Source organism: Hyaena hyaena, unplaced genomic scaffold (assembly GCF_003009895.1).
Source record: "Hyaena hyaena isolate Hyena2069 unplaced genomic scaffold, ASM300989v1 scaffold_81, whole genome shotgun sequence".
Taxonomy (NCBI): Eukaryota; Metazoa; Chordata; class Mammalia; order Carnivora; family Hyaenidae; genus Hyaena; species Hyaena hyaena.
Window position 1 is genome coordinate 2690588 of NW_024080714.1, and position 22895 is coordinate 2713482.

The 22895-nt window shown below is 45.1% G+C and overlaps 1 protein-coding gene across 1 annotated transcript in view; it reads left to right on the top strand.

The window, feature by feature from the left end:
• The first annotated feature begins 202 nt into the window (after positions 1-202).
• Positions 203-22895, top strand: part of CNKSR3 (CNKSR family member 3) — an 85568-nt gene continuing 62875 nt past the window's right edge. Inside the window, exon 1 of the mRNA XM_039234086.1 lies at positions 203-493. Within this exon, the coding sequence (XP_039090017.1) occupies positions 442-493 (52 nt within the window). The 5' untranslated portion in view covers positions 203-441. The remainder of the gene's footprint in view (positions 494-22895) is intronic.

Sequence of the window (22895 nt, forward strand, 5' to 3'; positions counted from 1 at the left end):
CCCGAGGAAGCCGTCCCGGCCATCGGCGCGGGCGAGCGGCGGGGAGCAGCCGGGCCCGAAGGGTCCCGCGCCGAGCCGAGGCCGGGGGGCCTGGGGTCGCGGCCTCGCGGCCCCGCAGCGGCCGTCATCCCGGAGCGGAGCGGCCGCTGTGCCCGGGCTCCCGGCGGCGGCGGCGGCGACGGGGGGAGGAGGGGAGCCGCAGCTGGACCGCGGCATCTGGAGGAGGCGCCGCGCGGCGGTCCCGGCTGCCGGGGAGGGGGCCGCGCTGTCCAGGCTGAGCCGCGCCGGGATGACCCGCTGACCGCGGCCATGCAGCCTTGACGGGGCGCTCCGGCGCGCGGGGACCAGCCGCGGGGCGCGCCCTCCCGGGAAGGGGCAGCCGCCCTGGTAGCCAGACTTGAACCGCCGACTCCAGCCCAGCCGGGAGCAAAGCCCTTGATCATGGAGCCCGTGACCAAGTGGAGCCCCAAACAAGTGGTGGACTGGACTAGAGGTGAGCGGGTCTGGTGGGAGGCCCGCGTCTCCGGCCAGGGATGGGGCTGGGGGGAGGGGGAGAGCCGGGGTCTGGGGGTGCTCAGCCGCTCCCGCGGGCGAGACGCGTTGAGAGCGCAGCGCGGTGACCATGCAAACTTCTTCGGAGTGGCCTGTGCACCCCTAGCTCTTGTGCTTGCTTTAGGGGGTGCGAGCTGTGGCAAGCCGAGGGGAGCCCCAGCATGAAGCCGGGGAGTGGAGACGGCCTTTCTGTGGAGGGTGAGGGTTGGGGGGTGCGGCTCTCGGGGCTTGCGGGGGAGGGCTGGCTCTGCGGGGCTGGGGGCGCCGTCGCCGCCCGGGTGCATGCCCGGTTCCCAGGCTGCCAGTCCTGGAGCGAAGAGCCACAAGGCGCCTTTGTGCGGGTGACTCCCCTCGGGCCTCATAAATGCCGCCCGCCGGCCCGGGGCGGTTGCACAGGTGAGGGAGACGGGGCGGCTCGCCGGGCCTCTCTGTTTGTGTTGGAGAAGGCGACCCGGCAGCGCCGGAGCCAACGCGGGGGCGCTCCCGCCGCCGAGCCGCCTCGAGCCGGACCCCGCGGGGTTCGCTGACTTTTGCTCCAAGGCGCCAGGACCCTGTGGCGCTGCATGTCTAGGCCACATTGAGACCCCGGGAAGAGGCGATCTGTTGGGAACCCCTGTCCTGAGCTGTACGGTACTGGGGACGAGGAAAAGCAGTGGGCGGGGGCGGTAAGAGGTGGCCGAGCGGGGGAGCAGCTCTTCCCCTCAGCGTCACGGCTTAGTTTTTGGTGCCTCCCCAGATTTCCAGGGAAGAGTGATCGAGGTTCCCCAGGCCTCTTCTCCTCTTCCAAAGAAACAAAGCCCGCAAGAACAACCACTGTTTGTATGGGTTCCTCGCCCCCGTCATAGCTTAACATCTCTTTGTTTCAAGTTACTGTTTCTTTTTTTTTCTTTCTTCTATCTGCTCTTCCAGGTGAGGAATGGTGTCCTTTCTCAGTAATAATAACTAGAATTGTATAGCGCTTTACAGTTTGCTAAGAACTCTCTCTCTGTTATTGCCCTTGGTCATCACAGTAAGCCTGTGAGGTAGGTAATACTGGTAAGATCAGGTCATCTTTCAAACGGTCTCACCCATGGCTGGGGCATGACGAAAACTGGCCATCTGACATCTCATTTCTCATGCCTGCGAAGGACACATAGACCACGTGGGAATGGGATGGATGTCCTCCACGTCGGGGACCCATGGCATGTGGCAGTGGGGTAGCCTGATCCCAGTGGAGCAGGAAAGGGATACACTGTCTCCAGAGAAGAGGTTTCTCCAGGGATCAAAGCTTCCAGGGCTCTTATTTAAAACGAGGATGAGAATGACACATACTTGTGCATTGGTGACTAGGTTTGCCCGGGGAAAGAGCACATAGCATTGCCAGGGCTTGGCACACAAAACATTAACTTAAAAGCTATAAATTCCCAGACCGTGTTTTGAAATGGGGCGTGTTTCCCTGTTCAGGACACCACCAGATTCCCCAGCTGGTGACTTGCCAAGACAGAGTTGATTGGTCTGTCCATTACAGAAGCAGTGTAAGAAATGGGTGATTTCAGCAGTTTCTGACCTCCAGAGCCGTTCTGTCCAGGAAGGTAGCTACTCGTCACAGGCAGCTCTTAAGCCCTTAAAGTGGGCTGATCGGAATCATAATGTGTTGCAAGTGTAAAATTACGTGTGTGTGAAGACTTCGTGTAAAAAAAGAATGTAAGTTATCTCAACTTTTAAAATACTTCATGTTGAAGGGAGTATTGTGGATACATTGGGTTAAATAAAATTTATGATTAAAATTAACTTCACCTGTTTATTTTTCACTTCTTAATTGTGGCCCCTAAGAAAATGGAAAATTACACATGTGACTCACATTTGTGGCTTGCAGTATACTTAAGCTGGATGGTACTGCTCTGGAGGAAAGAAGGGGTTACAGTTTATCGCTCTTTGGCTTTCTTGAGCTTCTGCCAACCTACTTGATAATGTACAACTAGAAAAAAATGGTAACAGGCACACAGGAAGATTATGGAGTGAGATCTTCACACCCTCAAGATTGGTGTCTTTTTTTTTTTTTTTTTTGGTCCCTCTTGGGATTGGGAGAAGAGACGTGTAAATTCACATCCTGTTATGTTTGTTTAGCATCTAAAAAGGAGGAGCAGATTAAAAGGTTTTTGGTATCCAGTTGCCCTGACGTTATGACTTGAGATTGCTTTCCTGTAGGGAAAGTTTCCTACTGACCTGAAACAGCAATTATCAGCAGTTCAATACCTTGGTATCAGGAGCTCTGGATACTGATTAAGTTACATACCTGTGGTTAGCATGTGGCAACTTTATACAGAATGCCTGTGCCCTTTTGGACACTTAAGTACAGCCTCATAGAATGACCTGTGTACTTTCCGTGTTAGAATCTAGGAAAGATAAAAAGACCAAGTGTGGCTTACACTTAGACAAAAGGCTACGTTCTCCCAAATTGTATGATGCATTACTTGAATATTTCTCATAGTAATGATGTGAAAGTATTGACTTTTCAATCAACCGCTGGCTTTTGCAAACTTGTTTGCTTATGCGTCTATTTTTAGTTGTATTTGCTAACATCTCTACCCACCCCCCACTTTATAAATACATCCTACTTACTGATAAGCAGTTCTTCATGTAGACTTTGTCACTCTGGGTATTGCATGAGGATGGTATGGTGATTGTGAGCCCTGAAGGAAACCTTGAGCTTAACACTGTCTAAACCTGGCCACAATTTACAGCTTGCTTTCATGTTGATGCGATTCAGCAGGAAAAAGGTTTATGCATATAGAATGTATTAACTCACTTGGCTTTTATTATTATTATTTTATTATAATTTTTATGTGTATTTGTCCTTAGCTATACTGATCCCAATTTTATCATAATATTAGTAGATCCTCAGTAAATCTTAGCAGTATGTCTCCACATCGCACGAGTACTAACTCATTGAATATTTATTGCATGACCACCCTTTGAGGTAGGAACTCTTATTTCCATTTTGTAGTTGAGAAAACCAACACACAGAAATGTTAAGTATCTTGCACAGCGAGGAAGGGACAGCAGCATTTGACCCCGGGTGCTTTGGCTTTCCTTCCCCTTCTCAGGGGGTTCCTTCCCAGAATCTCACTCCTAGAGAACTCTCAGAATCTTCACCACATTGATGAACAGATCTCCAGGATCCCCATGGTGTGAGTTCTTAAAGTCGTGTTAGTGGAGGAGAGTTGTCGGGTATATTTGTGTCTCATCCTACGTATTTGGTATATGTCAGGAGGATTATTTGTAAATCAAATTAATTCATAATTCATGGCACCTCACCTTTCGAATAATTCAGTCAAGGCTTTTGCAAAGCAAATGATCTTTTACAATGTGTATCAGGTGAGAGTAGGGTCAGGTGTGCACAACCGAAAACCCAATTTACAGAGGCTTAACCAAATGGGAGAGATGATTTTCCTGTGTAAACGAAGTCTGGAGATGGAGAATTCAGAAGTAGACGGGGCCTCCAAGGTGCTGTCAGAGGCCCAGGCTACTTCTAATGTCCTGTTCAGCCATTCTTAGCACGTGGTACCTCAGGTGGCCTTCATCTTCATCCTTCATGCCTTAGCGTGAGACAGCAGTTCCACCTCCAGAATCATGTCTTCTGTTCCAGGCAGGAGGCAAAAGACTGATGGGAGCCAAGTCTTCTCCCAGAAGCTCCATCCAGTGACGTGGCTTACATCTCAGTTGCCAGAACTGTCGTGCACCCCCCTCGTGCCACAAAGGAGGCCAGTCACTGTAGTTTTTTTTCAACTGGGTTCATTTTGGCCCGGAAAAAAAAAAATTGGAGTTTGTTCAGTAAGGAAGAAGGGGAGAATAGGCACAGGTAAACAGCCAGTGGTGTCTAACACACAGTGATTTATATGTACTGATCTTTATAGCTTAGTTCTCAAAGGAGGATACGGGGTCATAATTTCCGACTTCTATCAAGTCAGCCCTGTTTTAGAAGTGGTGTTCTATTTTCATTCGTGGTAAGCTTTCTCTGGTCAGAACTGTTAAGTTATATGAAGTCTTTGTCTCTAAGCTTGATTTAAATATTAGGAGCTAAAGTGTAAAATGCAGCTGCCCAAGTTGTGTTTCTATTTTTAGGCCATTGGGGAATGTCTGCCTCAAGGAGAAGGAATACTGGTTTGTCCCATAAGCGCTGTTGCTCGTTGATTGGCGTGAGATGGGCAGGTTCCCAGTAAGTGTGTCGAGTGAGCACGCCTATAATGCCCGGCTGTAGTCGCAGAACAGAAGCCTCTCTGGCCAGCTTCTGGCTCATAGCACGGGCACCACGTCCCCGTCACCAACCAAGAGTAAAGGGGGTTTCTTGCTTAAGGTCTGACTGAGCCTGTGGGGTTCAGGATGTTGGCTCTTTCTCTGTAATCAGGCCACGCACACTGCTCTTCCCTGTGATGTCTCTTAGTGTTTGGTCCAGAGGGGCTGGAATTTCAGTGTTATCTGTAGAGATCGGGTACCTTGTAGGTCAACTCCAGTATTAGCCTATTAGGCCCCTGCTGCTGACGTCCATACAGAGGCCGGTTCCTCCTGTAACCCTGATTTCAGTTAGGTTATACTTTTCCCTTTAGCCACTGTGGTCAGGGAAAAAGGGAGGTCTTTCACTTTCAAGAGCTGTATGTCTGTCTCAGAGATCAGAAACCCTTCTCTTTATTGCACACTCTTCCTGGATCTAGTCTATTTCCTGGGATCCAGCCATAGAGTTATCTTTTTTCCTTTTTTTTTAGAATTTATTTCTGAGAGAGAGCGTGAGCAGGGGGAGGGTCAGAGAGAGAGGGAGACACAGAATCTGAAGGCTTCAGCAGCAAGCTGTCAGTATAGAACCCGATGTGGGGCTCAAACCCATGAACCATGAGATCATGACCTGAGCCGAAGTTGGATGCTTAACCGACTGAGCCACCCAGGTGCCCCCATAGAGTTATCTTAATAGTAATAATAGAAAAATATTTCTTGAAACACTTATTATGTGTCAGGCACTATGCTAAGTGTTTTGTTTAGACTCAATTCTCAGGAAACCCAATGAGGTGTACAAACTAGTATTAACCCTTTTCAAAGACGAAGAAACTAAAGCAGAGAGAGAGGGAGAGAGAGAACTTGCTCAGGAGCCCGTAGTTGTAAGTGACGGTGCTCAACATGCACTCTCATCTCCTCCATGACTTCATCATGTCCATGGCCTGCACCAGGGCAGTGGAGGTCTGGGGTGAGTGTGGGCTCTGGAACCAGACTCTGGGGCTGTATCCCAGTCCTACCCCTGATTGTATGGTCTTACGTAAGCTCTCTGTAAATTATCACTCCTTGTTTTTATTGCTTCCTCCCTTTTATTCTATAGCTGTAGGTCATAAATTATTTTCTCTGAGCGGTCAGGTCTGTTAGAGGGGTGACTCCTACCATTCAGGGGCACCAGTCAGTCCTGAAGAGATTTCCCCACCGTTTGGCAGCCGCTCAGAGGAGCCAGGGCAGAACTTAACCAGCTGATCAGGAAGATTCTTGGTTGGCCGAGCGGTAGATGTCTCTTGCCAGTATCATGAAGCTTGTCTGGGTAATGAAATCCCAACCATATTTTCTCAACTTTTTAAAAACGGTCACTGACTTCCAGCGAGCACGGCGCTAGAGCTGGCTCATGCTGTCGGATGTTGACTGCTGTCTGGCACCTGGTCCGTGAGCAACAAGCCACATCACCCGGGAGCTTGTTAGCGATGCAGGGGCTCCGGCCTGCCTGCTGAATCAGAATCTGCATTTTGACAGGGTCCCCTGGTTACTGGTGTGCTCTTTACCGTTGGAGAAGCACCTCTCCAGCACAGAACTGCGAACACGTTTCTATACTCTGCTGCTGGGTTCTGCTGTCTGATCCCATGGGACCTCGGTCAGTTTTAAGTCCTGGGAGGCCAGGCTGCATTTGAGGATGCTGCACTTGGCCACTGAATGAAAGCAAAAAGGTGGTGTTAGGCTGTGTGCCTCTATTTATAGGCACCACCTAGCAACAGCAGCAGGCCATTGTCTGCAAACTAAGTGACACATTTCCCCTGAGATTGCTTACCTATCTTTTGGGACTTGAAGGGTCCTCTTAATAACATTGTTTTCTGTTTTTGTTCTTGTCGTTTTCAAAAGAAGGGAGCTGTGAAGTGGTTGGTGGGCACTGTGGTTCAAGTTTGTCGTCGGGATCGCCAGATGGACATTGAAAGATGGGTGGGCTTGCGGCCAGTCCTATAGTCTCTGACCACGTGGGGCTGACCAGGATTAGCAGATCCGGGGGGAGGGGGGAGGTTTCATAATTGGTAGAAAATGGCACAAAACGTTATTTAGGGAATAACTACAGCAGTTCTCATAATTTAAAAGCATGTGTTGTGCCAAGGCCAAGTGTCTTCATCTGTCTCCTTTGAGTTCAGGAGTGACCTCTTCATGCTCGAGGCTCACCTGGGAGCCTCCCTTTCTGCGTTCACATCATCTGCTGCGGGGGGCTCTCTTCTCTGCCTCACGCTTCTATGTCACCGCCTCCAGTGTTGACTGACCATTCCTAGCCTCTTGGGTTGGCTCTGGGACATTCGTGTTCTCACCTTGCTTTCCCTCTTTATTCTTATTATCTTGTGGCATTTCGAGAGTTTTCACCCCAGACCTAGCCATCATCTCGGCCTTTAATAAATAAGGCAAGTTTTATTTACATAAACTCTACACAGTCCTCCATGTTTGTTCTTTTTTGTGTCTTTTCACAAGCCCGAGAGATGTGCAGTGAAGGCATACCTCTGTAGCCGATGAGGACATTTGGGCTTTTAGATATTAAATCTGTTGTCCAAGGTCAAAGGCCAGGAATTGGGACCAGACTCCACAGGCTTCTATTCTGTTGTTCTGTCCAGACCTGGCTTCTCCTCTGGCCAAAGTGGGTGCTTTCTGTTTTCTCCTAATCTACAAGTGTGGGAAGGAACAGCTTCAGAGAGCTTCTGACTTTTGTGTTCCCTGATTCTCCCCCTTAGGATTTATACTCAGAGGACATAGGCCTTTCTTTCTTTTTGAAATTACACAGCTTAAGCAGGACCCTGCATATTTTGAACCTGACCTGTAAGTATTTGAGACATTGTCTGCTAGTTGTTTATTTTATTGTAGTTTGTTGATTGTGTTGTATTTCAGAATGCAAGTCAGCAATGGAATACATCATTTCCTTTTTTGAGACTCCTAATTTTTATTTTGAGTGTCATATTGCATTTTTTTGTCCATGTGGTGCACTTAACATTTCTATTTGGTAGAATCATACACAGACACATAGACACACACACAGAGACACATTTCCTGCTTGCCTTTGATTATTCACAGTATCTTCCTTTCAATTGCTTTGAGAGAGAAGGTCAAGCAGCTATAGTGAACAACGTATAGGCTTTGAAGTAAAATAAAACTGGGTTCACATTCTGTGTTTAACGCTAACTGGCTTGAAAACTTGGGTAAGTAACTTTTCTTCTTCAAGGCTGCCTTAGTTTTCTCATGTGTAAAGTGGGACTGATCATAACCAACACATAGGGTTTTAGTTATACATAAAAGAGGCGTGTAAATGCTCGCATGCTTATTACTAATGATTAATCCATATAACTCCAAGTTAATACATAGTATAATTGAATTATTTCTGTTTGAGTATTTAACACTGCTGTGGCTGAGAGTCACTTTTCGCATGCTTACTAATAACTTGTGACAATTCCAGGCTCCCTTTTATTGGTATATAGGTGGTCTGTTAAAACAGCTGCATTTTTTGTCTTCTCCTTGGACAGTTTCCTTCACTTCCTTTGCGGACCTTGTAAGTCTTCGAGGAAGGTGGAATCATAGATCAGTTCTGTGGTAGCTTTCTTGGAAAGAGCTTAAGAGCAACAGCTCAGGAGGAATACTTATGCTGACAGTTCCACCCTGTTGTAAAAAGAAATTCTTCATTCATTCAACAAATAATTACTGAGGACCTACCCAGTTCCACATATTATTCTAGATGCTGGAAACCCAGCTGTGTTGCAGTTCAGCCCCTGCTTTAACTGTGGGGTTGATAAACGACGACCATGACAAAACAGACGAACAAGAAAATGCTACTGATAAGTGCGGAGAAGAAAGTAAAGTAGAGGTGTGAAGGGAAGTGACTGGGTGGGGGACTTCTTTCGATGGTGTCCTCAGAGAAGCCTCTCTCAGAAGACGATATTTAGGCATGAATGACGAGAAGGAACCAGCAACTGGAAAATTAGTGGGGAGAGGACGGCCCGTGCAGAGGCCCTGAGGTGCCAATGAATTTGGCGTGTTTGAGGAAAGGAAGTGTGGTGGCCTCGTGAAGAGCAAGGATGGCGGGGTCATGGGCAGAGATGGGCTGACAGACAACACAGAGACCAGATCACAGAGGGTCTCCTCAGCCTTGGTCGGCTGTTTGCAGTTTTTCCTAGCTGTCGTGGAAAGCAGGAGAGTGACAAATCTGATTTGGATCTGGGGCAGAAGTGAATGCAGGGAGGCCAGCTGGAAGGCATTCTGGAGATGATGGTATTTTGGACTAAGGTTCCAGTGGCTTCAGCATTTGAGAAGCCAAGTTCTAGACGGAGTTGGTTCATTGGTAGATCATTTTGAAATTACATTTGAAATCATGATGTATATTAGTGGTTTCTTTTTTTTTTTTTTTTCCTCCTGGGGTTAGGAGAGCTCCTACCCTCCCCTCATCCTGATTACTCTCTTGTCATTTAAATGGAGGACGAAATCTGTCTTTCTGCATTCACATGCTTTGTTCCCAGTATTGTTCTTTCCTGGCACATTTTGCTGGGAGCTACAGTTTCTGAAGCTGTTTATTCATCTATGAATAGGGGTTTTGTGAGAGTGGACATAGCCTAGTTTGTTTTCTTTGACATCAAATGGCTGATTGAACAGTTTTTAACCTGGGATCAGAAGGGCAAACGCAGTTGTGTTTATTAGAGCAAAACAGTTCCTTAGAATGCATGTCAGTAGGTTGTAAAAGCTAGAAAGCTTTCTATAGGAAAACTTCAAAACTGTTAGAGTCAAAGGATCTCGTAGATAGATGTGATTTAAAGTCTTTTTGCTCCATTGAAAGGCTGTCCTAATTTTGCTTTAGAAAAGAGAGCCCTCGTATTTTTGGTTGAATAGATGGTGTTTTGAGTAATTTTCAACAGGTAAGAATGGAATTCATTTTAAAACACTTACTGTATTACTTATCGCATTATAGGGTGAATGGCAGAGAAATGAGGGATAGCCTGGAATATGAGGGATATGAGAATAGCCTGGAAGCTTACTACACACACCTAGTCTCCATCCCTTCCCCCCAAGAAGAAAATCTGACAGCCATTTTAGAGGAGAACCCCTACGTGTTATCTGTCAGAAAAGGTGGTGATTATGATCATCTGAATCATGCTTTCCTGAGGAAAACCTTTTAGTGAAAGGAAACATTCTACTTCCTATTTTCAGAGGTTTGCAGCAGAGGGGAAATTTCAGTGCTTTTGGATTTAGTTATCTGTGTGTGTGTGTGTGTGTGTGTGTGTGTGTGTTTCCAACTTTATTCTTTTGTGTGTGTGTGTGTGTGTTTCCAACTTTATCCTATGTTAATCAGATAGCCTTTCATGTTCCCAGAGTAATTTTACATTACAGTGTTTTAAAGCGAGTCGAGTCAAACTGCTTAGAATATGATCTTTGAGACAACAAAGCTAGCTTCCCATGTCGAGTGGACCAGACTTCATGTAATACCTGTTGAAGTTGTGAGCACCTTCTTAACAAGGATTCCAGCTGGAGCCCTGCATGCCCAGGTGACATGGCTGTGAGTAGTGTCTGCGGAAACAATGGTCTGCTCCAGGGCCAAAATTGTTAGGAATAAATATTGAAAAAAACAAACACAAATACTCCTTGTGAGGAAGATGTCTAGAGACCTGTGTTATGAAGTGGTTGGGTTGTGAGGACCCCTGGGCCAGGTTGGAGGATCTTACATAATGCTCGCCTGTGAGGACCACCTCCACTTGGGAGGTGAGAAGATTCTCCATTCTTTTTTTTTTATTTAAAAATTTTTTCAATGTTTTATTTATTTCTAGGAGAGAGAGAGAGAGAGAGAGACAGCGTGAGCAGGGGAGGGTCAGAGAGAGAGGGAGTCACAGAATCTGAAGCAGGCTCCAGGCTCCGAGCCAGCAGTCAGCACAGAGCCCGACGCGGGGCTCGAACCCACAAACCACGAGATCATGACCTAAGCGAAAGTCGGACGCTTAACCGACTAAGCCACCCAGGCGCTCTCCATTCTTATCGGGTGCCATCTAATCATCACACATGATGAGCACCTGTAAACATAAGAACACCAGACCTGACACCTGACATTTTGAAGCTGAGATCTCCCAAGACCTTTTCCCGGCCCCATCCACGTGGCTCCCTCAGCATCTCATCGTTGTTGTTCTTGAACTTACATCTTCAGCATCTGTATCACCTGGGAACTCACACATGTAAATTCTTGGGTCCCATCCCAGCCCCACAGAATCAGGTGCTCTGGGGGTGGGACCCGGGAAGCCGCGTTGTACCAGGTCCCTGAGGAGATTCTGGGACCGGCTAAAATTTGAGGACCATTGGTCTATACCACTCATGTAGAGTACACACAGGAAAAAAACTGAGTTAAGGCGGACTATCCCCCATAATTTCTATCTACAGTTGGTTTTTGACTAATACATAGTGATGAGTAAGGAAAGAGCTTTTCTGGTAGGGACGATTGTCCCGTACTTCAGTGGGTGAGTTACCGTACCTCTGTCTGTGAGTGTCCTTTCCACAGAGTGGGCACCTCGCCAGCTGCTCCCCCTCCTCCCCCCGGGCATGGAGGGGTCTTTTGTTTAGTCCCTCTGTGAGCACTCAGCCTTAGGAAAACACCAGAGAGGAATGTTTCATGGTCTGAAGGGACCTGTTTAGGTTTTGTGTGGAATTTCCAGACGTTGCTCTAATAAAGGCACAGCATGTAACCTCCTCCCCCATCCCATCCGAAGAGAGGGTGGAGGGGTGTTCTCTCTCACTTAGCACTGAGATTTTGGCTTTGAACAGCGCAGGCAGATGCAAAGAGACGTGAGGGAAAGGAAAAGCAGACGAGAGAAATACTCAGAGCAGCAAATACATTGCAGCCGAGGGGGGAAGAGCTCTTTCGTTTAGTAGGTGGACATTGAACCCGCGCAGGGGGAGTTTAGGAGCCCCGCACTCGTGGAAGGCCAAGAGCGGCCAGACTCGAAGGGACACGACAGAAGTGAACACTGCAGGCCAGGACGGGCAGTGGGACTCAGAACAAGAGTTACAGACCACAGCTGACCACGGGGGCCAGGCAGGCAGTGTCGGGAATGGAAATGGAGGCGTGTAGGTGAGAAGAAGGCGGAAAGCTGTGGAGACTGCCTCCCACCCAGAGACACACTGGTTGCCCAGTTTGGGCTGGCGAGACCTACGGTTTCCAGAGCTTCTGATTTTTTTGTTGATTTTTCTTGTTTTCATTATGAAGCTGGAGATCTGGCTTTGTATGTGACATTGCCCAGTTTTCAGAAAACCGTTTACAGTGTTTTGGTTTTTGTTTTGGAACAGGACAAAGAAAGTATGTCGGTGGGCCAGTTTGTCATGCTTCCCTCTGCGGACCGCTCTGGTCAGGTGTTAGTTGCCCAGGTGAGAAACATCACCTATAAGATGTGAATACAGTTAGCTCCACTTCTGCAGCTATTTAGTAAATCTGCTTGTTACCCATAATTGCGTTTTGCTATTTAACTAGTTCCGTTATTCCCAACATTGCGATATGTAATCCCATGCAGGTATTGTTAGGTCAGAAATGCCAGTGCCTTAATGGGCGTAGCAGACCATTAGGCAGTTACTCTGCAGTGTGGAAACAGGAATGTGGTTTCTCTTGATTGAGTTTATTTTGCCATTGGCTGTGCGGTATTGGCCTCTGACAGGAACTGTTTCTGTTTGTACAGAAAGAGTTCATTCATACATAAATTCATTCCTTTGTACCGAAGGATTTTAAAATAGGGTATATGTTCCAAATTTTTGTGCTGGTTTGTGGGATCCTGTTTGATTTAGTAAGTCATCAGTTGACTTAAGGTCTTTCTTTTTCATGGCGCTCTGAATTGGGAAACAAAACAAAACAAAACAAAAAACAAAAGCACTACTCTTAGACTGGGGTGAAACTCACTCCGAAACACAATCTACAAAATTCTCAGGGATGGGGGCGCCTGGGCGGCTCAGTCGGTTAAGCGTCCAACTTCGGCTCAGGTCATGATCTCACGGTTCATGGGTTCAAGCCCCACATCGGGCTCTGTACTGACAGCTTGCTGCTGGAGCCTTCAGGTTCTGTGTCTCCCTCTCTCTCTGACCCTCCCCTGTTCATGCTATCTCTCTCTCTCTCTCTCAGAAATAAATAAATTAAAAATTCTCAGGGACAGTTATGGAATATTTTAACCTTTTGGTTTGCTTTGTGAGTAAATAATCCATATATGTGTATATTAACACATAAGCATACAGACTATACACGTGTATACAGACACATAATATATTCATTATAGATAATCTTAAGTTGTTCATTAAGTATTTATTTCAACCCTAATTTCCTCTTAAAAGACTAAAAAATTTATCTATGGATTGATTGATTGATCAATTTCCTTTTTCATACCAGTTACTCTGCTTCATGCTAAGGACAAAAAGATGAGTTAGATATAAATGAAGCCTGTTGTCAAGAAGCTCATGGTTTGGAAAGGAGGCAGCAGTTCGCAGGTGACATTTAGTGAGATTCTCTATGTTCTAGGACTTTGCTGGGGCTTTTTGTGAATTCTCTTGTTTAGTCCTCAAAATGTTTATTTGACAGTAGCACTTTTACGGTCTTCATTTTACAGTTAAGGAAACCAGACCCTGGCCCCTCTGAGTGTGTGTCCTAAGTAAATGGGCTTTGAATTAAGACACATTTGATTCTAGAACCTGACCTCTCACCACATAAGTTGGCTGGTAATGAGTCACGAGGGCAAGGGGAAAACATCTATGTTCTTAAAAGTAGGGTTTGAATTGACCTACTTAAATTTAACCTGTAATTTACCAACCAATAAAAAAATTCTGGAGAATACTCTCTTTCTTTCTTTCTTCCTTCCTTTTTTTTTTTTTTTTTTAAAAAAACTTGTTTGGGGGGTGCCTGGGTGGCTAAGTCGGTTAAGCATCTGACTTCGGCTCAGGGCATGATCTCACAGTTTGTGGGTTCGAGCCCTGCGTTGGGCTCTGTGCTGATAGCTAGCTCAGAGCCTGGAGCATGCTTCAGATTCTGTATCTCCCTCTCTCTCTCTCTGACCCTCCCCTGCTCACGCTGTCTCTCTCTGTCTTTCTCTCTCTCTCAGAAATTTAAAAAAAAAATTAAAATAATAACTTGTTTGGACTACAGTAAATGGGGAAAGATAGATTTTCAAGTATATTTAATAGGGATGATGTAGCCTTTGGATAATCACTTCATGATTTCAGGTCCTAGTTCATAAGTTAAAATTCTGAGATCATGAGAATATACAGTAGAAAAAGAGACTGGAAGGAAATACATTTACAGTGCCAGCATTTGTTGTCTCCGGATGATAGAGTTAGAGGTGGCTTTTATTCTCTTGTTCTTACATACAAAGGTAATCAAATGCGTTTTCTCTTGTATTCCGAGCCATGGCTACTTTCTGCTTGGCCTCTAGTCTTCAGGATGCTTGGAAATTAGAAAAGCCACAGCGCACAACAGGAGAGAGAGAATGTTGGACTCCTTTTCCTGTCTTTCCAGGATCTTGACCCCTCAAGTCCTGGCTGCCTTACCAGCCCTCTGTTACCATCAAACAGCTAGCCTGTGTTTTTTAGGGTTTTTTGTTTTTTTGTTTTTTTAGGTTTTTTTTTTTCCCTTAGTTTTGTTTTTCAGTCTTGCGTGGGCCGGTTTGTCCCGCAGAGCCAGGTGTGCCAACCCATGCGAGCCTCAAGAGCATCAGATGTTAGTGGGCACGAGAGTCTCTGGTAAGGGCCGATGGTTCATGGCCCTAATTGCCAGAGAGTTTGCTCACGTTGTAGGTGCCTGGTGGGGGCCCAGAGCCCCATTTGTAGTGGGCAGCCCCGGGTGTCTTTTGCAAGTGGTTTGTGAATGACAGTTTGAGAGCCACTGACCTTTAGGAACTTTGCTCTTCATTCACTGGGGAAATTATAGAGGGGTTTGAATGGAGGCCTCTTGGCACTGCGAAGGCTTCGAGGAGGAAGAGGGATTAGGGGTTAAGAGACCAGCTTTAGGGGACATTTGGGGTCCTCAGCGAGCGCCGAGGAGGCCTGACCTAGAACAGAGGCCTTGGGAACAGAAGGAGGGAAAAGGATGGTGAGAGAGCTACTGCCCAAGAGTGATCTGAAGTCTCAGCAGGGTCTCGTGGGAGTGGTAGAAGGGACTTCAGTGTCCAGGTTTTGTGGCTCAGTGACCTCACAGGGAAGCACCAGTAAAATGTGTTGAATTCTGGGAGGAATGGTTTTGCAGGTTCAAGGTGAGCACACCATGTAGATACCAGCCTCAAAAGCTCTTCAAGTTTGTAGAAGATGCCTCTCACGTGATGTACCAACGTCTTGGATGATTCAAACCCTTAAGAAAACACAGTGCCCTCTCTTCTTACAGCACTATGATTGTCTCATGTTTTAATGAGGTGTAAATATCATGCAGCTTGGCACATGAAACGTGTTAAAATTGGAGAGTGTTAGCTGAAATTTAGGTCCCCATACTTGAGTGTGAAATGATGCAATATACATGAATATGACACCCCGAATTATTTCTGTACCACTCATTAGAAGGTATGGAATGCAAAATAAAAGAGAAGATTAGAGCCCTACAAGGACAGCATGTAAATGGAGATATAAAATCAGCACTGATAAATGCAAAATTCATCTTGGAGTAGTTTCTCAAGTTTTGTCCAATGCTTAGTGAGATCAGCAGTCCTGGCTGACATGCTTGGTTGCAGTTGCTGTGTGGGTGGGTGAGCTCGTTTCCCTGAGATTAGTGCCTTCTTTGGGTTGCCAAAGCAAGTGGGTGAGTAGGAAGACCAACCTGGAAAGAGCCAAGGGTGTGTAGGGCTCTTAAGGGCCTGGCACTAAAGAGGGGGGGGCAGATATGATATGGCCCATTTTCTTGTTCATCGTTGAACCAACCAACTTCAAGAAGTAGGTGTGATTTCTTCTGTGATTTCCTTCAGGTAAAGTTACTTAATAGGATCAGCTATAAAGTGATAGATAAGTTTTTTTAGACCGCCTATCCCAGTGTTCTATATGGCCGATATTTCAATTTAAACTTGTTAATTTCCTATCTATGACTTTTCTCTTAGTATTAACTCCATTTACCTGGTATTCTGAAATGAAGCCACTTGTCTTTCACATTATTTTAGTTCTAGAAATGAGATTTTTGTGAAGTACTGTATTACTAGGTGACATGAGGAGAAATAGAACTCTCTTTGCATTAACTCATACTTGGTCTGTTAGCTAGAATGTCCTGTTAACTGTTATTTCCACCAACTCTGGTGAGGCTTCATAGTCACCGTGCATTCATTCAACAACTATTAATTGAATGCCTGCATTGCTCTAGGTACTGTTCCAAGAACTGAGGATACAACAGTGAGCAAAGTAGGTAGTAGTTCCTATATTCCTGGAGCTGTTCTTCTAGTGGGGGTATATGGGATGTAAGGAAAATTTGTAGCACACAGATGTGGTAGGGGGATGGGATGCATAGCTGGATGCAGGAAGGGAATGGGGGTGCAGTTTTAACTATGGTGACCAGGGAAGGATTTCAGTGAACATTGAGACTTACGGGTAGAGGGATGTTTGGGCAGAGGGAACTGCAAGGGCAAACGTACCCAGACAGGAGCGTGCCTGACATGTTGGTTGGGCAAGGTGACTAGTGTGTCTAGAGCAGAGTGAGCAAAGGGAAGAGCTACACGAGGTGAGATCAGAGAGTAGAGACCAGATGGTGTGGAGCCTTAGAGATCATTATATATATATGTGTGTATATTTGGCATTAATTTGGTGTTTGGTGAGCCACTGGAAGAGTTTGAGCCAAGGAGTACTATCAGATTTACATTTTAAGGTTACAGTGGCTGCTGTGTTGAGAAGACTGTAGTGGGCCTGGGTAGACTTGGGGAACAGTCAGGATGCTAGGACACTGATCATGTGACAGATGACACTGGCACCCACTCGTAGCTGTGGCCACCATGAGAGGTGGCCATGTTCTGGATGTTCTGAAAGGCCAATAACATTGATTGGGAGATTGGATATTGGTGTGAGAGGATACTCATCAAGTGCTTGGTCTGGGGAGTTGGAAGGAGGAGATGGGTAGGGGAATACTCCGATACAAAATTTGCAGTGTGTGTTCGTGGTGAAGTAGGCAGTCGGATATATATGTTTGGATTAGTGGGGGTGCTGGGGACTGGTTTAAGACCAAATGAGTGAGCAAAAGAAGACGAATGAAGAGAAAAGGAAACCTGGGGTATTTCAGCCTTTGGAAGTCTGGAAGATGAGCGACCAGGACCAGGAAGATAGCTGTGAAGTTTCTGCCAGTAAGAAGGAAAGTGAGGAGAGGGTGGTCCTGGTGGCCAGTGCAGAGAGTGTTCCCGAAGGAAGTAGTTAGCTGGGCCAGGCTGGTAAGGGGAGGACGGAACTGACCAGCCTATTGAGTGAGCTGCACGAAGGACATTGGTGGGCTGGACAAGTTAGTTTTAGTGCGTTGATGGCAGAAAAAGTCTTGAGTATATCCAAGAACAAATTGGAAAAGAGGAATTGATGTCCCAAGAGACCGTCCTCTTCCTGAAAGAACACAGCTCTGGTTTGTTCTCAGTATGACTGAAGTACTGAATGCATTTTATTTTAATTCCTTAAAATCTATACCCAAATTTTGAAATAGGTAACTGGTGACTAGCTATTTGATCTATTAGGATGTGTTATGCCAGCTGGGTAAGAGTACACTGTAGATAGGCAGTCTGTTATTTTAATACTAACAAAGCTATTCATTTAGTGAATGACTGTGTACTGTGGCTTCCATAGAGAAGAATTATTCAGCCGAAATTCTTCCTTCCCCATTTTTCCCCCACATTTTTTGGAAATGAGAGTGAATAGCTGTCTCCCTGAGCTCTGTGATATTCCATAGTTAACCCATTTAGGTAGGAAAGATTTGTTATGGACTGATCCAAAACCTTGGGATAATTCCTTGTTGCTGATGATTTACCTTCATATATTGTAAGATTTACCTAACATACTCAGAATGCTATAAAATAATATATAAATAATGTCTGTTACAGCCCATAGGTGGAAGCCATTTGTTAGCAGGAAAATTGGTGCAAATAGATAAACCAAATAACTTTACATCTAAGTCAGCAAATATTTATTGTATGTCTGTCATTTGTAATGTCTCTTCTAGGTGCAGTGAACAAGAGAGGTCCCTGGTGTCTTTGGCCTTTTCTGTTGAGTGGAACACACAAAGCAATCCATAGGCGTTTAAACTACAGGGTGTCCTAGGCAAGCTGAGGAGGAGTATTTAACTTGGGTTTGAATGGGTGTTGCATAAATAGTTTCTTGGAGGAAGCTGCTTTCAAATTGAGACGTGTAGTATGGGCAAGAGGTAACCCGGCCTGGATTAGGGAGGGGAAAGAAAATATTTGGCAGAAAACTGAAAGGCAAGAGAGAGCCAGACATTTAAGTACTAGCTACTGAAAGAACTTGATTGTGTTGGATCTATTGGGAGGTTGAATGGAAAGAGATGAGCCTGGAGAGGTTTGTGTTTGGGGAGAGGAACAGATCACGGGGGCCCTGTTTATGCCTCTGAGCAGGGAATTCATATCTTTGAGTGGCCTTCCATTCTGGAGGAAGATCCTGTGCCTGTATACATATGAAATATCTGTATAAGTATCTCTCTTTCTATATATTCATCCACACATGCACACCCCCCCCACATATATATATACTCACATATACATATAACTATATATATATATAACTATATATATATGTGCTTATATTTTTTTAAGGATCCTATATGTTACTTGATTCATGATCCTGTTAGGCACTTACTGGACTCTTCTGGAACAAGCATGATACTGGGTTTATGACCCAGAGTGAACTTGTCCCTCCACTGGGGGAGCCCTTGAATTTCAAGAAGCCTCAGTTAAATGCTCTATATGAAAATTCACTTCCTGGGTATTTATTTTCCTTGATTTGTGAATTGTGAAACTGATCAGACTTTTAGCACAAGGAAACGTAAAAACTCTTCATTAACACAAGAAGGCACTGCTGAAACACGGACTTGATAAAATGAAGTCTGGTGGCAGGAGAGAAAAGGGAAGGCGGTGAGGAATGGAGAGGAATGGAGCCTGGGAGTTGGGTGGGGCAGACTGAGTCTCAGAGGAAGTAAATGCTTCGGGGGAGTGTGGCCTCGAGTCACACCTTAAGCTGTGGGTGTTCTGTATGTTATCACTTCCAATCTGCTGCCCATGGCTGATTAATGATTAGTGATTATTTCCAGCCCAGCGTATAATGTAGTCTTTATAAGTTCAGTCTTCACTCCAGCAGGGGTGAGCCAAGGCACAGTTTAGCATTTGTAGGGATTTATTATCCAGAAGTGGTCAGAAATCTCACTCAACAGATAGGAAATCTCTTCCTTCCCAACCCAAGAAGGATGTTCCACCATTAAGATACACTGTTCTCTTCCTCCCCTTTGACTTTGGGCGTGATCCAATTTATACCTAAACCTTGAAAATACATACTCAGAACATTTCAGACCCAGGCCCAGATGAATCATACTTGCTATACCAGATCCAGAAGCCGCCGCATGGGCGTTCATCTCTGAGGTCCTGAACTCTGGAAGAACATACAGATTATACTTAAAACTAATAGGGCTTGATTATGGTTGGATGAGAAAACCAAAGTAAGAACCCACCTCTGAAGGGTGTGGCTGCTCCCGCTCTTGCCTCACATTGTTGCCCAGATTGTTGTGGGTGGCTGACATTGCCACATCATTCCCAGGGTTAAACATATACTCCGTTCTGGGAAAGCTTCCATCCTTAGCAGTCCACAGTTATAATTCAGTGCAACGTGGTTTTAAAAATAATTTAACAAGGTAAAATTTTAGCTTTTTAATAGGTACCATTTAAAAAATATCCAGTTTTTTTTGTTTTTTGTTTGCTTCTATTCCCACCCCCGTCCCCCACATCCCCCGCGGTAATTTCTGAGTATGTGATGGCTTGGAGGACATTGATTATCTATTAGTTTAACCAGTTTAACATCCTTCTCTCGTATGTGTTAGCGACCTGGAATTCTGTTTTGTGACTTCTTTTTGCATCAGTGGCTTCATATCCCAATGGGTGTTTTGGGTTTCTCATTGGTCTTTTTTTTTTTAAGCTCTAGAATGGGTTTTGCAAAAATATTTTATTAAGGTAGCATGTTTGTTAGTCCCTTTTCCATAGTTTCAGCTTTAAAATTAACTTTAACTTGAGATAATGTACCGTTCCAGTTCATTTCTGCCATAGAAATTCCATCTCCTAAAATCATGTTCTAATCAAGGAGAAAAGGAACATTTCCTAAGACTGACTATTAAAAGGAAAAAGAAAAAGGATAAATGCTTATAAGCAACCTTAGGAATTCAAGGTGAAATCTAAGGATCTAAGATAATCTATTTTATTAAATGCAATTGTGGTAGATTTCCTGGAAGTGATCAGTGAGATGAAACCTGTCTTTTATAATGACTTAATTGTCATCAGCAGATCTGAAAACAATTTTGTGCAGTAAGGTAGATAATTATCATCTTGGTAATAACTGTATATTATTGTAAAGACATTATAAGACTATTCTTTCTTATCAAAGCAGCCTGTGTACTATAGATCTTATTATTGTAATTGTTGGTTTTGTTTGCTTTTTACAGATCCAAAATTATAATGAACGTGACATATTGTTGCTGTGAGATGTTAGGAAGAGAGTTGCTTTGGTCTGTTTATTGGTTTGTTTGATGCCATGCAGTTAACATTCTTTTAACATTCTTATTCTCTTTTATGAGAAGATCATTTTCATCTTAAAGCCAAATGATGGGATTGACATTTGCACTTGAGATGGTCTGAGATGGTGTCTGTTTTATCTTCTCAAACTGGGGCCTGACAGTAAAGGTCTTTGGTAAACACTTGATAGGGAGGAAGGTAAAACCCTCAAGTCTCTCTAACAAGGTTGGAATCGACTTTTAAAAATCCTGGCACTCAATGGACTGTGTCTGCTTTGGGTGAAGGTTGGAGCGCATGCCTGAAGTTAATTGCCCTGCAATAGAGGAACAGTTGTTTAACTCTTAGAGCTTCTGCCTGAAGGGAACATGTATTCATGCCTCCATTCATAGTTCTCTGCCTTCTTCTCCCTTTTCTCCTCACTCCCCCCCCCCCGCCCCCGCAATGGTTGTATACATTTGTGTGTTTGTGTGTGGGCCATTCCCCATTCTAAAACAATTGTGGCTGCTATAATATTGCATAGTGGTTAAGACCAGGGCTGACTGCTGATGTTTGGATCCGTTACCTAACCACTAGATGTGTGATGTTGTCAACGTTATATACATTGTTGTAGTCAACTAGCTTATTTTTAAATTTGGGTCATGCTATTACTAAATTTATAAGGTTTGTATTGAGGGGTAAGTGAGATAATGCAGGTGAAGCAAGTACCACAGTAAGTGGTAAAATAAACTATATGCCACATAGTAAGCACTTGATAAAACTCTAGCTATTGTTTTGTTGCATAGACCACAGGGATTTCTAAATCGTTTCAAATTAAACACAGACACCCTGTCTTTTATGAATGGTAAGTTACAGCTCAGTGAGAGGAAGGGCAAAAAGATTGGATCATATATTCTTTGGGGATGTATTGATATGAAGTAGCATAGGATAGAGGAGATGCCGGTTCTACGTCTTACACTTTAAGATGTGGATGGTTTCTTTCTTTTCCTTTCTTTTGTTCTTTCTCTCTTTTGTTCTTTCTTTTCTTTTTTTAATTTAGAGCACGCAGGTTGGGGAGAGAGACAGAGGGGTAGAGAGAGAGAGAATCCCAAGCAGGCTTTAAGCTCAGCACAGAACCCAATGAGGGGCTCCATCCCACAGCCTTGGGATGATGACCCCAAGCTGTGATGAAGAGTCAGACACTCAAGGTACCTGGATGGTTCAGTTTGGCTCGGGTCATGATCTCATAGTCCATGAGTTTGAGCCCCACATTGGGCTCTGTGCTGGCAGCTCAGAGTCGGGAATCTGCTTTGGATCCTGTGTCTCCCTCTCTCGCTGCCCCTCCCCTGCTCACGCTCTATCTCTCTCTCTCAAAAATAAACAAACATTAAAAAAAGTTTTTTAAAAATGCTTAACCAACTGAGCCACCCAGGCACCCCAGGTGTGGATGATTTCCTAATGTCTCCCCCAGGTTATTCCCCTAACCGATGGTTCCAGAGCTGACAGCTGCTAATAGTGATCTGCGGAGCACAAGCATTAAGTCAGAGGGAAGGCTGGCCTCTCAAGCCAGTGTTGTGTCACAGTTAATGTCCATGACTTACTACATTTCCTGCTTTAGTGGGGCTTTTGACAACCGGTAGGGTGACAGCAATCCTTGGTGTGTCCTCAGTACAGTATGTGTTCCACTGACTAATCGTCCTCTGTCATCATCTGGCCCAGCAGCCCCAGTGGAAGGCGCTCCGTCTCACCAAGCCCAGTTAAGAAAACCAGCCCGGTGTCTTCTTGGGAGCCAAGAAGTTATTTCGTAAGATGTGCTCCTGTAAGCTCTGTGGGAACAGCTATCAGGATGCTGATTTACTTCTGTTCTCTAGTGTCCACACTTGCTTCCTGTAACTTCCACATCCTAGAAAGTCACAAGCTTCCCAAAGGACTTTTAGGTTCCCTGTGCAGGGGCAGAGGGTGATCCCCCCGCAGGTCTCAGAGAGGCTCCTGAGTGACATGAAACACAGGGTCATTGGGCTTATGAGCAAGACTCACACCTGATGTCAGGTTTGGGAGGCATGAGGTGTTAAATAAGGAGCTGAAGTTCCCCTGATCTGCTTATTTATGGAGCAAGTAGACGTTGGTAAGGCCTCTTTGAGAAAAGGGAAGAGGTGTTTTTGTAGTTTAATCCATGTGTACCTGCTTCTGGCACAGGATTTCAGCAGTGACGGATGTAGAAAAGGTGCCTTACAACTGGATAAATCTGTATTAGCCAAAGATGTCCCTTTCTCCCTTGAGAAACTGGTGCATAATTTCTTCTAGACCAGTTTTCAACTTCTTGTATTTGTTTAAGTATTTTCGTTAATGTATTACTTTAAAAAAATATTTGTAATGTATCTATACCACTCCCCCATCTCATGA